The 15,868-nt window shown below is 41.0% G+C and overlaps 1 protein-coding gene across 1 annotated transcript in view; it reads right to left on the bottom strand.

Moving 5' to 3' along the window:
- Nucleotides 1-15,868, bottom strand: part of LOC311264277 (receptor-type tyrosine-protein phosphatase eta-like) — a 58,427-nt gene that overhangs the window by 13,436 nt on the left and 29,123 nt on the right. The window contains exons 5-10 of the mRNA XM_084365016.1: nt 3,200-3,454; nt 2,833-3,093; nt 1,570-1,827; nt 942-1,214; nt 504-770; nt 128-391 (exon numbers count right to left, since the gene is read on the bottom strand). Of these exons, the coding sequence (XP_084221142.1) occupies nt 128-391; nt 504-770; nt 942-1,214; nt 1,570-1,827; nt 2,833-3,093; nt 3,200-3,454 (1,578 nt within the window). The remainder of the gene's footprint in view (nt 1-127; nt 392-503; nt 771-941; nt 1,215-1,569; nt 1,828-2,832; nt 3,094-3,199; nt 3,455-15,868) is intronic.

Below are 15,868 nucleotides of genomic sequence, written 5' to 3'. Positions count from 1 at the left end.
TCTCCGATGACAAAGCTGTCATCTTCCTGTTTTGAAAGGTGCTATACAAATAAAGTTTTATTATTATTATTATTATTATTTACTTCTGGGAGTTAATGTCACAGCTACAGAAGCTTTGAAGACATACTTGTGAAACTGTCTTTGGTTGCCACACTGGAATCGACCCCTCCTACGACTGCAAACACTTGGAAAGTGTAAAATTCTCCAGGGGTCAGATTGGAGAAGGTGTAAGTCTCAGTCCCAGTTGAATCATTCTGGACCACCATGGCGTTGTGGAGCGCTACCACCCGGTAGGAGTAGGATGACTTATGATCAGTTTGTCTGGACCACGTCAGCTGGATGGCTGTTGTGTTCACAGCTGCCACTGTGAGGTTGGTCACTGCTTTGGGCACTGCAGCAAACACAGCAGAGGGTTATGTGAGACTAAAGACCACTGTAGAAAAAAGGGTATTACGTTTCTGAGGTGTCCTTAATCGTTCAAATGTCTCAATGTAAGACCTTACTTGTGTAACTGAATGTCTCTTCCACTGTGGATTCACTTCCTGGTGCCGCTATTGTTGTGACATTGACACTGTATCGAGTTCCTGGCTCCAGGCCTCCCACATTAGTGCTGTTTAGGCTAACTGTTGTGTTAGGCAGTATTCCCATATCATTGTAGGTTACAACCATGTATTTGTAATACTGCTGAGCTCCCTGCGGGTATGACCACTGCACTTTTATTGAGGTGGTGGATTCGTGGCTGGCTTCAAGGTTCAACACAGGGTTGGGCACTGGAAAAATCACAAAAGAGAAAAAAGTTGGCAGAAGTAGATATAAAGTGCAGTGTTTTCAATGATGGCCAGATTAACAATATGGTGTAATAGATACACATATTGCAAGAAGTCCTAACTAAATGTAATTACTCAAAGCAAAGGAGACACTTCTATGTGCTTTGTACTCACAAGTGAAAGAAGAGTCATGGACAACTGAGCTTCTTTGATTTTGTGGTCCGACGGTCAGTATAGTTATATTGTAAGATGTTCCAGAGGAAAGCATGGACAGCTCTGTGTAATAGTTTGCGTTGGTTTGATTTTGTAAAATGCCGTCCGTCGGCTGGTAGGTGACATGGTAGCTGATGTTTGGAGCACCATCCATCAAATCAGGAGTTGCCCACTGCAGGCGGAGCGAAGAGTTTGTCGGGTGACTGATGGTGAAGGAACGAGGAGGTGTGGGAACTAAGAGGAATGAATAACAGGTGTACGCACATTTATTACTTTATAATGTCTCATAACTGCAATATAAAAACAACAACAACAACAAAATATACACTCAGACTATGATTCAAGCAGACATTGTGACTTATTGTGAGGACATGCTAACACGTTAGTAAAAAAAACAAGTGGGGAGGTCAAACACACCCAAAGCTTTGTTGGCATTGCGTTTCCACAAAATATCCCATGAAGATTAAATCAAATTGCTACCAGTTATCATTTGAGGAGTACAATAAAGTTGGTTCAATCTTATATTGCGCTGCACAAGATCTGAAAACAAAGTCATGAAGTCAACGACAGTATAGTGTGATGAACTTACCGGTGGCAGCTAGGAGATAAGACGTGTTACTGAAGTCTCCAGCCAAGGCGCTCACTGTGATAATAAACAGTCTCCCAGGATGTAATCCAGCAAAGTTGGTTGTGTTGTCTGTGGTTGTTGTGCTAGTGACGAAATTCAAGTCCTGGTTTGAGATGTTCACCACATAGCGTTCAAACCCCCCTTGTTGCAAAGTCCAGCTGATGTCCAGGTAATTAGTTCCTCGTGCTGTAATGGTAATGTCTTCAGGCATGTCAGGCCCTAGACACAAGGGAAGTAAAGGGTGATAAAAAAAACAAAAAAACATTATATTCATGTCATCATGACATAATAGGATTAAAGTACAAACTGTATATTTGCAGTGAATTCCTATTAAAACATACCATAATACTGCAACATGGTGAATATATAAGTCAACATATTCCTGTATTTCTAAACAATAAGGTCCAAAGTTGAAATTAGTGCCAACACACAGACAGAGAAACACAATGTGTATAAAATGTCTCGTTACAGTATCTGCACCACCTGAGTTCAATAGCAAAATGACTCGAACAATAAACTGACCATCAAAAAAAAAAAGTAATTAAAACATTTACCAATTGCTGCAGCTCTACATGCATCGTGATTATTAAAGGGTAACTCCGACAATTAAATTATTAACATCAAAGTGTGCTTACAGGTCTTGTAAGGTCGACTACTGCATATTTCAAAAAAACACTCAGTGTGAAGCCTTTTGTGGCTCCAGATGAAGCTGTGGGTAATCTGATAAACTGCCTCCAGTGATGTCACTCAGTGGCTAAATTGCATTGTGGGTAATGTAGGAGGCCAAAAGACCAAAAGACCTGTAAACACACTGCAATGTATAAAATTGTTGGAGTTACCCTTTAATACTTCTATTTATAGCTGCCCTATATGAACACCATTTCCCACAAACCCAAAGCAATTATGGGTTTAGTATCACAGCAATGCTATTACTATAAGTCCTCCTATTTAGGATTTATAGATGGTGTATAAACAAGTAATAAGTGATATGTCATTGTAAATGAATAAGGGCTTATTAATGTAGTTATATGTCAACAGATACTGAATGTCAATACAGAACAAAAAAGTCTTATTAATATAAAATACGTCTTCACAATATGTGCTTAAACGAATCATCCAATGTTTATACACTGCTTATAAACATATTGAATGGACTGGAGGGATTTAAAGCAAAAAGTCATGCTACCAGCTTGATTGAGGGACTTTCTCAAAGTGTGGACTTACTTGTGAAGGTGGTTTTTAAGGTGTTTTTTCCTTCATTTGAGAGAATGACAGCAACAGCAGACACTGTTATGTTGTACCAGGATCCAGGGATCAAACCATTGATAGTAAAGGAGGTGTTTGTAGTGTTGTCATTGTAGGTGTCTTCTCCTAAGGTCCACTGAACTCTGTACCAGTTTGCATTGCCCTCTGGTTTATCCCAGTCCAGAGACACAGACGATGTTGTGACGTCAGTGATGGTGAGATTCCTGACCACAGCAGGTACTGCGCAACGCAAGACAGGATGAGTGGATTAAAAGAAGCATGTTGTTTACATTTTTCAAACAATTTCAAGCACCAGGAGATGTTACATGCAGAAAATGTGGCTTACCTGTCACTTGAGTGAATGTGTTAGCTTCTCCTGATTCATTGTCTCCAGCAATGGCAGTGATTGCAATTGTGTATTCGGTACCAGGTATCAGGTCTGATAGCTCAGCAGAGGTATTAGATGTTAACATGCTCATCGGAGCTCCACCATTATTCCACTCCACGCTGTACATGAACACCTCACCAGGAGGTTTTGTCCAGTTCAGAGAGATGGAGGTGGTGGTTGTGGATACAGTGGGTACCTCAATTTTATTAGGTCCTAAAGAGGAGAGGAGAGGAGAGGAGAGACAAACAGTCAAATTTTGGAGAAAATAGACATATTTAATCATCCATATCTAAAAGCAAAGCAGTATACGAACAATCATCCGCACAAATGTTATACTGCCAGTGGTTTGGAACAGGAGCGAAGGTCCAGCACATACAGTACACATCCCAGTGGCTACTTACTTGTGTATTGAGTAACAAAGGTACTCCGTCCTTCAGTGAGGTCATCACCTGCCACTGCAGTAACACTTATGCTATACTGGACACCAGCAGTCAGGTAAGTAATGTTTATATCTGTTTGATTCACATTTTCAGAGTCACTGATATTTCCATCAGTCCAGTTTACTCTATAGAAGGATCTATCTCCCTCTGGTTCAGTCCAGGTCAGATACAAAGAGGATGTCGTTATATTAGTGACAGTGAGATTCCTGACAGCTTCAGGCTCTGTGAGTGAGAGGGATGATATGGACAAAGATTTGTAATGTCTACTTGCAGTGCAATTTTCTCCGCCACAGTACATAACAAAGTTAGAGTAAAGATGAAGCACAAAGTAGACTATAAATACTTCCATGTGCAGAAATGTGACTCATCATCTTACTTGTATAGTGAGAAATCTGAGCCATTTCACTTTTTGTTGTATCATCTCCAGCCACTGCTATGACAGTAAAAGTGTACTGCACTCCAGCAGTCAGGCCAGTGACATTAATTTCAGTGTCAGTGACACTGTCATTCCAGTAAGTTGTCCCATCAGTCCACTGTACTCTATAGAAAGATCTATCTCCCTCTGGTTCAGTCCAGTTCAGAGATATAGAGGATGTTGTGATTTCAGTGACGTTGAGGTTTCTGACAGCTTCAGGTCCTGTGAAGGGAAAGGTGTTATATCGCAATCAAATTCACCAAAACAGTAACTTTGCAACCAGACCCATACTGTCCCAGCAAACATTGCAGTATCAAGCTGCTTCCATGCAGCTGGAAGTTCATCCAACATCGTTGTGTCATTGGATCCACTATCAGCTGGTCGGGTTGCCACACTTGTTAAGCCAGACACCCTGCACTGCGAGTTGCACAAAAGGCACTCTGAAGTCTGATATGAGTGACCAGAGCGTCCTGACTGAGAAACAGCTGGAGGAATCTGATTTGAATCGCATTTCAAACCACCTCCAGATGAGGTTTGGATCTGACTGGCAAAAATCACATTTCATGTGTATTTGTGATGTAGAGACTTCCTGAAGCAGATCTCGATTCATTCTGAGTATGCCAAAAAAAACATGTGATCTGGTAGTCTGGAGGTGGCCAAAGACTTCGATGGACCACTGAGCCTCACACCCTACAATGAATGTCGTGACAAGCCACACTGTGGAGAAACCTCATTGCAACTACCGTATCCATGACCCTGCTCATGGCGAAACAGAGCTTTGGTCCAAAGATGATTAGCCAAGAACAAACAAGCAAAAACATAAAAATAAACCCAGGCCTTTGCTTCACAGGTGAGCTTTTTGTCATCACAGCAGTCCAGTACAACAACAGCATCACTGCAGCTGATGCCCAAACCAGCAGTCAACACCTTCTCCTTGGAGGGCTTATTATCTGGACTTTTCTTACAGTGACTTCAGAGTTTCATCCTGCTTGGGATCAATGCAGACAGTCTTTAGCTGTCAAAGTACTCGGCTGCTTTGCCAACAGGTGTCTTCTGCACACTCCTGCTACCTGACAGTGTGAACCGCATCTAAATACTTACTTGTGTATTGGAAAACAGCTTTACTCTGTCCTTCAGTACGCTCATCATCTGCCACTGCAGTAACACTTATGTTATACTGGACACCAGCAGTCAGGTTAGTAATGTTTATATGTGTTTGATTCACATTTTCAGAGTCACTGAAATGTCCATCAGTCCAGTTTACTCTATAGAAGGAGATATTTCCCAATGGTTCAGTCCAGGTTACAAACACAGAGGATGTTGTGATATCATTGATATTCAGATTCCTGACAGCTTCAGGCTCTGTGAGTGCAGGATGAATGTAGGATGAGGGGAAAAAATTACAGCTGGTGAAAATATAATACTGACTGTAGCAAGTGCAAAATCTACAAGTGATCAGAGCAAAGTTGCCAATTCAAAAAGTGACAAATGACAAAAAGCTGCAATCTAAAATAAATTAAAGTTTTGTTACTTGTGACTGAGGTTAATGTTTGACCGTCTCCTTCTGTGTGATCGTCTCCAGCAACAGCAATGACTGTGATTGTGTAGGTAGTACCCGGGATCAGGCGTGATAGCTCAGCAGAGGTATCATTTGTTAACAAGCTCTTCAAAGCTCCACCATTATTCCACTCCACCCTGTACTTGAACACCTCACCAGGAGGTTTTGTCCAGGTCAGAGAGATGGAGGTGGTGGTTGTGGATACAGTGGGTACCCCAATTTTACCAGGTCCTAAAGAGGAGAGGAGAGGAGAGGACCGAACCAAGTGGTACAACCTCTGTGAGTGAAATCTGTACTACTTTGTGTTAATTGTGTTTGTTGATTTAAACAATCACAGATCAGTAACACTATGATATTAAATGTAGTTGTTTTTTTTATTATTTTTTTTATTTTCATCTATCATTTATTCTTGTGATAAAGCTGTTTCCACTTCCTTACATGGTGGAGTTTGAGAAAGGATGAGAAAATAGACTAAATACTTTCATGAGCAAAAATGTGACTCATCTTACTTGTATAGTGAGAAATCTGAGAAATTTCACTTTCTGTTGTGTCATCTCCAGCCACTGCTATGACAGTAAAATTGTACTGCACTCCAGCAGTCAGCCCAGTGACATTAATTTTAGTGTCAGTGACATTGTCAACCCAGTTTGTTGTTCCCTCAGTCCACTTTACACTATAGAAGGATCTATCTCCCTCTGGTTTAATCCACATCAGAGATATAGAGGATGTTGTGATGTTGGCAACAGTGAGGTTCCTGACTACTTCAGGTCCTGTGAGGGAAGAGATGTTATGTGTGGAAATATCTGAATCACTTCAATGTGCATCGCTTCTTGTGGCTGTGGAATTCTGTGCTTTCAGCTAAATGCTAATGTCATCGGCATAGAATATTTTCACAATGTCAATGCTAACATGCTGTAGTTAAGCAAGTATGGATGTTTTCCCATCATATCTTGGCATTTTTGCATACTAACATTTACTAATTAGTGCAAAACACAGATTTCAATCGGGGCTGATGGGAATGTTGAGTTAAATGCTAATGTTAAGCAGGGGACCCTGTTAAGCATCTTAGGTTATCATGTTCACATGCTAACATTTGCTAATTTGCACAAGACACAGAACAGTTGAGGTTGATGGGAATCTCTCATGCTGCAGGTATCTTCATAAACTGATCTATCGGAGAAATTAAAATTTTGACCTGATGGTGGCACTAGATAAAAGTCTGAGGATCACCAAAGTTTATGCTAAAGGGGGTATTATAAATTGTACCAAATTTCATGACAACCCATCCAAATGTTTTTGACAAATTTCACTCAAAATCAAACGACAACAACATAGTAACACTAGAGGAGAACTCCAGTGATCACCAACATCAGTTGGCTTCATCCTCTGGAGACCATGAGTGTCTATACAAAAATTGATGGTAACCCATTAAGTTGTTGTGGAGACTTTCAGTCTGGATCAAAGCGAAGGACAGACTGACAAATCGCCATTGCCACGCAGACAGCCGTACAGCTACAATAAGATATATCCAACCCGTCTGTCAACCACAACAAATGCTCCTGAAATCTGCACGACACTGAAGAGATGTGCCATCAACAACATCACAACAATGTACCAGAGCTACAACCTATATCCAGCACATTCAGTGCAGCTCTGAGGTAAAAGCTGAAATCAGTGCAGAGTCCTCTCCACCAGGGGTCCTCAGCAGACATCCTGACAGTATGAACCACATTTAAATGTTTACTTACTTGTGTATTGAGTCACAGATTTACTCTGTCCTTCAGTAAGGCCATCATCTGCCACTGCAGTAACAGTAATGGTATACTGGACACCAGCAGTCAGGCTAGGAATGTTTATATCTGTTTGAGTCACATTATCAGAGTTATGGACATTTCCATCAGTCCAGTTTACTCTATAGAAGGAGATATTTCCCAATGGTTCAGTCCAGGTCAGATACAAAGAGGATGTTGTGATATCATTGATATTCAGATTCCTGACAGCTTCAGGCTCTGTGAGTGCAGGATGAATGTAGGATGAGGGGAAAAAATTACAGCTGGTGAAAATATAATACTGACCGTAGCAAGTGCAAAATCTACCAGTGATCAGAGCAAAGTTGCCGATCCAAAAAGTTACAAATGACAAAAAGCTGCAATCTAAAATAAATTTAAGTTTTGTTACTTGTGACTGAGGTTAATGTTTGACCGTCTCCTTCTGTCTGATTGTCTCCAGCAACAGCAATGACTGTGATTGTGTAGGTAGTACCCGGGATCAGGCGTGATAGCACAGCAGAGGTATCAGATGTTAACACGCTCAACAAAGCTCCACCATTATTCCACTCCACCCTGTACTTGAACACCTCACCGGGAGGTTTTGTCCAGGTCAGAGAGATGGAGGTGGTGGTTGTGGATACAGTGGGTACCTCAATTTTACCAGGTCCTAAAGAGGAGAGGAGAGGAGAGGACCGAACCAAGTGGTACAACCTATGTGAGTGAAATCTGTACTACTTTGTGTAACTGTGTTTGTTGATTTAAACAATCACACGTCAGTAACACTATTTATATTAAATATAGGTTGTTTTCATTTTACTTTCATCAATCATTTGTTCTTGTGATACAATTGTTTCCACTTCCTTACATGGTGGAGTTCGAGACAGGATGAGAAAATAGACTATAAATACTTTCATGAGCAGAAATGTGACTCATCATCTTACTTGTATTGTGAGAAATCTGAGCCATTTCACTATCTGTTGTGTTATCTCCAGCCACTGCTATGACAGTAAAATTGTACTGCACTCCAGCAGTCAGCCCAGTGACATTAATTTTATTGTCAGTGACACTGTCAACCCAGGTATTTGTCCCATCAGTCCACTGTACTCTATAGAAGGATCTATCTCCCTCTGGTTTAATCCACATCAGAGATATAGAGGATGTTGTGATTTCAGTGACGTTGAGGTTTCTGACAGCTTCAGGTCCTGTGAAGGGAAAGGTGTTATATCGCAATCAAATTCACCAAAACAGTAACTTTGCAAACAGACGCATACTGTCCCAGCAAACATTGCAGTATCAAGCTGCTTCCATGCAGCTGGAAATTCATCCAACATCGTTGTGTCATTGGATCCACTATCAGCTGGTCGGGTTGCCACACTTGTTAAGCCAGACACCCTGCACTGCGAGTTGCACAAAAGGCACTCTGAAGTCTGATATGAGTGACCAGAGCGTCCTGACTGAGAAACAGCTGGAGGAATCTGATTTGAATCGCATTTCAAACCACCTCCAGATGAGGTTTGGATCTAATTGGCAAAAATCACATTTCATGTGTATTTGTGCTGTAGAGACTTCCTGAAGCCGATCTCGATACATTCTGAGTATGCCAAAGAAACATGTAAGCTGGTAGTCTTGGCCAAAGACTTCAATGGACCACTGAGCCTCACACCCTACAATGAATGTCGTGACAAGCCACACTGTGGAGAAATCTCATTGCAACTACCGTATCCATGACCCTGCTCATGGCGAAACAGAGCTTTGGTCCAAAGACGATTAGCCAAGAACAAACAAGCAAAAACATAAAAATAAACCCAGGCCTTTGCTTCACAGGTGAGCTTTATGTCATCACAGCAGTCCAGTACAACAACAGCATCACTGCAGCTGATGCCCAAACCAGCAGTCAACACCTTCTCCTTAGAGAGGACTTGTTATCTGGACTTTTCTTACAGTGACTTCAGAGTTTCATCCTGCTTGGGATCAATGCAGACAGTCTTTAGCTGTCAAAGTACTCGGCTGCTTTGCCAACAGGTGTCTTCTGCACACTCCTGCTACCTGACAGTGTGAACCGCATCTAAATACTTACTTGTGTATTGGAAAACAGCTTTACTCTGTCCTTCAGTACGCTCATCATCTGCCACTGCAGTAACACTTATGTTATACTGGACACCAGCAGTCAGGTTAGTAATGTTTATATGTGTTTGATTCACATTTTCAGAGTCACTGAAATGTCCATCAGTCCAGTTTACTCTATAGAAGGAGATATTTCCCAATGGTTTAGTCCAGGTCAGATACAAAGAGGATGTTGTGATATCATTGATATTCAGATTCCTGACAGCTTCAGGCTCTGTGAGTGCAGGATGAATGTAGGATGAGGGGAAAAAATTACAGCTGGTGAAAATATAATACTGACCGTAGCAAGTGCAAAATCTACCAGTGATCAGAGCAAAGTTGCCGATCCAAAAAGTTACAAATGACAAAAAGCTGCAATCTAAAATAAATTTAAGTTTTGTTACTTGTGACTGAGGTTAATGTTTGACCGTCTCCTTCTGTCTGATTGTCTCCAGCAACAGCAATGACTGTGATTGTGTAGGTAGTACCCGGGATCAGGCGTGATAGCACAGCAGAGGTATCATTTGTTAACAAGCTCTTCAAAGCTCCACCATTATTCCACTCCACCCTGTACTTGAACACCTCACCAGGAGGTTTTGTCCAGGTCAGAGAGATGGAGGTGGTGGTTGTGGATACAGTGGGTACCCCAATTTTACCAGGTCCTAAAGAGGAGAGGAGAGGAGAGGACCGAACCAAGTGGTACAACCTCTGTGAGTGAAATCTGTACTACTTTGTGTTAATTGTGTTTGTTGATTTAAACAATCACAGATCAGTAACACTATGATATTAAATGTAGTTGTTTTTTTAATTTTTTTTTTTATTTTCATCTATCATTTATTCTGATAAAGCTGTTTCCACTTCCTGACAAGGTGGAGTTTGAGAAAGGATGAGAAAATAGACTATAAAAACTTTCATGAGCAAAAATGTGACTCATCTTACTTGTATAGTGAGAAATCTGAGAAATTTCACTTTCTGTTGTGTCATCTCCAGCCACTGCTATGACAGAAAAATTGTACTGCACTCCAGCAGTCAGCCCAGTGACTTTAATTTCAGTGTCAGTGACATTGTCAACCCAGTTTGTTGTTCCATCAGTCCACTTTACACTATAGAAGGATCTATCTCCCTCTGGTTTAATCCACATCAGAGATATAGAGGATGTTGTGATGTTGGCAACAGTGAGGTTCCTGACTACTTCAGGTCCTGTGAGGGAAGAGATGTTATGTGTGGAAATATCTGAATCACTTCAATGTGCATCTCTTCTTGTGGCTGTGGAATTCTGTGCTTTCAGCTAAATGCTAATGTCATCGGCATAGAATATTTTCACAATGTCAATGCTAACATGCTGTAGTTAAGCAAGTATGGATGTTTTCCCATCATATCTTGGCATTTTTGCATACTAACATTTACTAATTAGTACAAAACACAGATTTCAATCGGGGCTGATGGGAATGTTGAGTAAAATGCTAATGTTAAGCAGGGGACCCTGTTAAGCATCTTAGTTTATCATGTTCACATGCTAACATTTACTAATTTGCACAAGACACAGAACAGTTGAGGTTGATGGGAATCTCTCATGCTGCAGGTATCTTCATAAACTGATCTATCGGACAAATTTAAATTTTGACCTGATGGTGGCACTAGAGAAAAGTCTGAGGATCACCAAAGTTTATGCTAAAGGGGGTATTAATAATTGTACCCAATTTCATGACAACCCATCCAAATGTTTTTGACAAATTTCACTCAAAATCAAACGACAACAACATAGTAACACTAGAGGAGAACTCCAGTGATCACCAACATCAGTTGGCTTCATCCTCTGGAGACCATGAGTGTCTATAAAAAAATTGATGGTAACCCATTAAGTTGTTCTGGAGACCTTTCAGTCTGGATCAAAGCGAAGGACAGACTGACAAATCGCCATTGCCACGCCGACAGCCGCACAGCTACAATAAGATATATCCAACCCGTCTGTCAACCACAACAAATGCTCCTGAAATCTGCACGACACTGAAGAGATGTGCCATCAACAACATCCCAACAATGTCCAGAGCTACAACCTACATCCAGCACATTCAGTGCAGCTCTGAGGTAAAAGCTGAAATCAGTGCAGAGTCCTCTCCACCAGGGGTCCTCAGCAGACATCCTGACAGTATGAACCCCATTTAAATGTTTACTTACTTGTGTATCGAGTAACAGATTTACTCTGTCCTTCAGTAAGGCCATCATCTGCCACTGCAGTAACAGTTATGGTATACTGGACACCAGCAGTCAGGTTAGTAATGTTTATATGTGTTCGAGTCACATTTTCAGAGTTATAGACATTTCCATCAGTCCAGTTTACTCTATAGAAGGAGACATTTCCCAATGGTTTAGTCCAGGTCAGAGACAAAGAAGATGTCGTTATATCAGTGACAGTGGGATTCCTGACAGCTTCAGGCTCTGTGAGTGCAGGATGAATGTAGGATGAGGGGAAAAAGTACAGCTGGTGAAAATATAATACTGACCGTAGCAAGTGCAAAATCTACCAGTGATCAGAGCAAAGTTGCCGATCCAAAAAGTGACAAATGACAAAAAGCTGCAATCTAAAATAAATTAAAGTTTTGTTACTTGTGACTGAGGTTAATGTTTGACCGTCTCCTTCTGTCTGATTGTCTCCAGCAACAGCAATGACTGTGATTGTGTAGGTAGTACCCGGGATCAGGCGTGATAGCACAGCAGAGGTATCAGATGTTAACAAGCTCTTCAAAGCTCCACCATTATTCCACTCCACCCTGTACTTGAACACCTCACCAGGAGGTTTTGTCCAGGTCAGAGAGATGGAGGTGGTGGTTGTGGATACAGTGGGTACCCCAATTTTACCAGGTCCTAAAGAGGAGAGGAGAGGAGAGGACCGAACCAAGTGGTACAACCTCTGTGAGTGAAATCTGTACTACTTTGTGTAACTGTGTTTGTTGATTTAAACAATCACACATCAGTAACACTATTTATATTAAATATAGGTTGTTTTCATTTTACTTTCATCCATCATTTGTTCTTGTGATGTAATTGTTTCCACTTCCTTACATGGTGGAGTTTGAGAAAGGATGAGAAAATAGACTATAGATACTTTCATGAGCAGAAATGTGACTCATCATCTTACTTGTATAGTGAGAAATCTGAGCCATTTCACTTTCTGTTGTGTCATCTCCAGCCACTGCTATGACAGTAAAATTGTACTGCACTCCAGCAGTCAGCCCAGTGACATCAATATTATTGTCAGTGACATCAGTATCCCAGTTATTTGTCCCATCAGTCCACTGTACTCTATAGAAGGACCTGTTTCCCTCTGGTTCAGTCCAGTTCAGAGATATAGAGGATGTTGTGATTTCAGAAACTCTGAGATTCAAGACAGCTTCAGGCTCTGTGAATGAGAGGGATGATATAGCCAAGAATTTTTCAAGCGACACCAGACAGACTTTCTCTAAAAAGTCTATTATTCAACTGCATATTATAGCACGTCCTGTACTGGCAGCACCTCCCACAGAATACTCAGAAGAACTGACTTACTTTTTGAAATGTACTAAAACTTATTGAAATCACAGATTTCTCATCACTGGAATGAAAACCTTTGAGGTTGGGAAACAAGTTGAATTCTTCCTTGTAGCAAATTGTTTTTGGTTCCCAAAGGAGGCTGAAGAGTGTAATTCCTTGACAGGAAGAACAAAACTTCTGGGTCATTTGATTTCAGACTAAAAGAGTCCAAAGCCATTCTTGTGGCTCTGTGAGTCCGTGCTTTTAGCAAAATGCTAATGCAAGCATGCAAATATTGTCACAATGTCAGTGCTAACATGCTGATGTTGAACAGGTGACCAGGCTCCCCATTTTAGTTTCGACCTTGCAAATCTACATTGCCACGCCGACAGCCGTACAGCTACAATAAGATATATCCAACCTGTCTGTCAACCAAAACAAATGCTCCTGAAATCTGCACAACACTAAAGAGATGTGCCATCAACAACATCCCAACAATGTCCAGAGCTACAACCTACATCCAGCACATTCAGTGCAGCTCTGAGGTAAAAGCTGAAATCAGTGCAGAGTCCTCTCCACCAGGGGTCCTCAGCAGACATCCTGACAGTATGAACCACATTTAAATATTTACTTACTTGTGTATCGAGTAACAGATTTACTCTGTCCTTCAGTAAGGCGATCATCTGCCACTGCAGTAACAGTTATGGTATACTGGACACCAGCAGTCAGGTTAGGAATGTTTATATCTGTTTGATTCACATTATCAGAGTTATGGACATTTCTATCAGTCCAGTTTACTCTATAGAAGGAGACATTTCCCAATGGTTTAGTCCAGGTCAGATACAAAGAAGATGTCGTTATATCAGTGACAGTGAGATTCCTGACAGCTTCAGGCTCTGTGAGTGCAGGATGAATGTAGGATGAGGGGAAAAAGTACAGCTGGTGAAAATATAATACTGACCGTAGCAAGTGCAAAATCTACCAGTGATCAGAGCAAAGTTGCCGATCCAAAAAGTGACAAATGACAAAAAGCTGCAATCTAAAATAAATTAAAGTTTTGTTACTTGTGACTGAGGTTAATGTTTGACCGTCTCCTTCTGTCTGATCGTCTCCAGCAACAGCAATGACTGTGATTGTGTAGGTAGTACCCGGGATCAGGCGTGATAGCTCAGCAGAGGTATCATTTGTTAACAAGCTCTTCAAAGCTCCACCATTATTCCACTCCACCCTGTACTTGAACACCTCACCAGGAGGTTTTGTCCAGGTCAGAGAGATGGAGGTGGTGGTTGTGGATACAGTGGGTACCCCAATTTTACCAGGTCCTAAAGAGGAGAGGAGAGGAGAGGACCGAACCAAGTGGTACAACCTCTGTGAGTGAAATCTGTACTACTTTGTGTTAATTGTGTTTGTTGATTTAAACAATCACAGATCAGTAACACTATGATATTAAATGTAGTTGTTTTTTTTATTATTTTTTTTATTTTCATCTATCATTTATTCTTGTGATAAAGCTGTTTCCACTTCCTTACATGGTGGAGTTTGAGAAAGGATGAGAAAATAGACTATAAATACTTTCATGAGCAAAAATGTGACTCATCTTACTTGTATAGTGAGAAATCTGAGAAATTTCACTTTCTGTTGTGTTATCTCCAGCCACTGCTATGACAGTAAAATTGTACTGCACTCCAGCAGTCAGCCCAGTGACTTTAATTTCAGTGTCAGTGACATTGTCAACCCAGTTTGTTGTTCCATCAGTCCACTGTACTCTATAGAAGGATCTATCTCCCTCTGGTTTAATCCACATCAGAGATATAGAGGATGTTGTGATGTTGGCAACAGTGAGGTTCCTGACTACTTCAGGTCCTGTGAGGGAAGAGATGTTATGTGTGGAAATATCTGAATCACTTCAATGTGCATCTCTTCTTGTGGCTGTGGAATTCTGTGCTTTCAGCTAAATGCTAATGTCATCGGCATAGAATATTTTCACAATGTCAATGCTAACATGCTGTAGTTAAGCAAGTATGGATGTTTTCCCATCATATCTTGGCATTTTTGCATACTAACATTTACTAATTAGTACAAAACACAGATTTCAATCGGGGCTGATGGGAATGTTGAGTTAAATGCTAATGTTAAGCAGGGGACCCTGTTAAGCATCTTAGTTTATCATGTTCACATGCTAACATTTACTAATTTGCACAAGACACAGAACAGTTGAGGTTGATGGGAATCTCTCATGCTGCAGGTATCTTCATAAACTGATCTATCGGACAAATTTAAATTTTGACCTGATGGTGGCACTAGAGAAAAGTCTGAGGATCACCAAAGTTTATGCTAAAGGGGGTATTAATAATTGTACCAAATTTCATGACAACCCATCCAAATGTTTTTGACAAATTTCACTCAAAATCAAACGACAACAACATAGCAACACTAGAGGAGAACTCCAGTGATCACCAACATCAGTTGGCTTCATCCTCTGGAGACCATGAGTGTCTATACAAAAATTGATGGTAACCCATTAAGTTGTTCTGGAGACCTTTCAGTCTGGATCAAAGCGAAGGACAGACTGACAAATCGCCATTGCCACGCCGACAGCTGTACAGCTACAATAAGATATATCCAACCCGTCTGTCAACCACAACACATGCTCCTGAAATCTGCACGACACTGAAGAGATGTGCCATCAACAACATCCCAACAATGTACCAGAGCTGCAACCTACATCCAGCACATTCAGTGCAGCTCTGAGGTAAAAGCTGAAATCAGTGCAGAGTCCTCTCCACCAGGGGTCCTCAGCAGACATCCTGACAGTATGAACCACATTTTAAT

Source organism: Pagrus pagrus (genome assembly GCF_965226575.1).
Source record: "Pagrus pagrus genome assembly, chromosome: 10".
NCBI classification, from domain to species: domain Eukaryota; kingdom Metazoa; phylum Chordata; class Actinopteri; order Spariformes; family Sparidae; genus Pagrus; species Pagrus pagrus.
The sequence above is the reverse complement of the archived record's forward strand: the minus strand, read 5'-3'. Positions and strand labels throughout refer to the sequence as shown.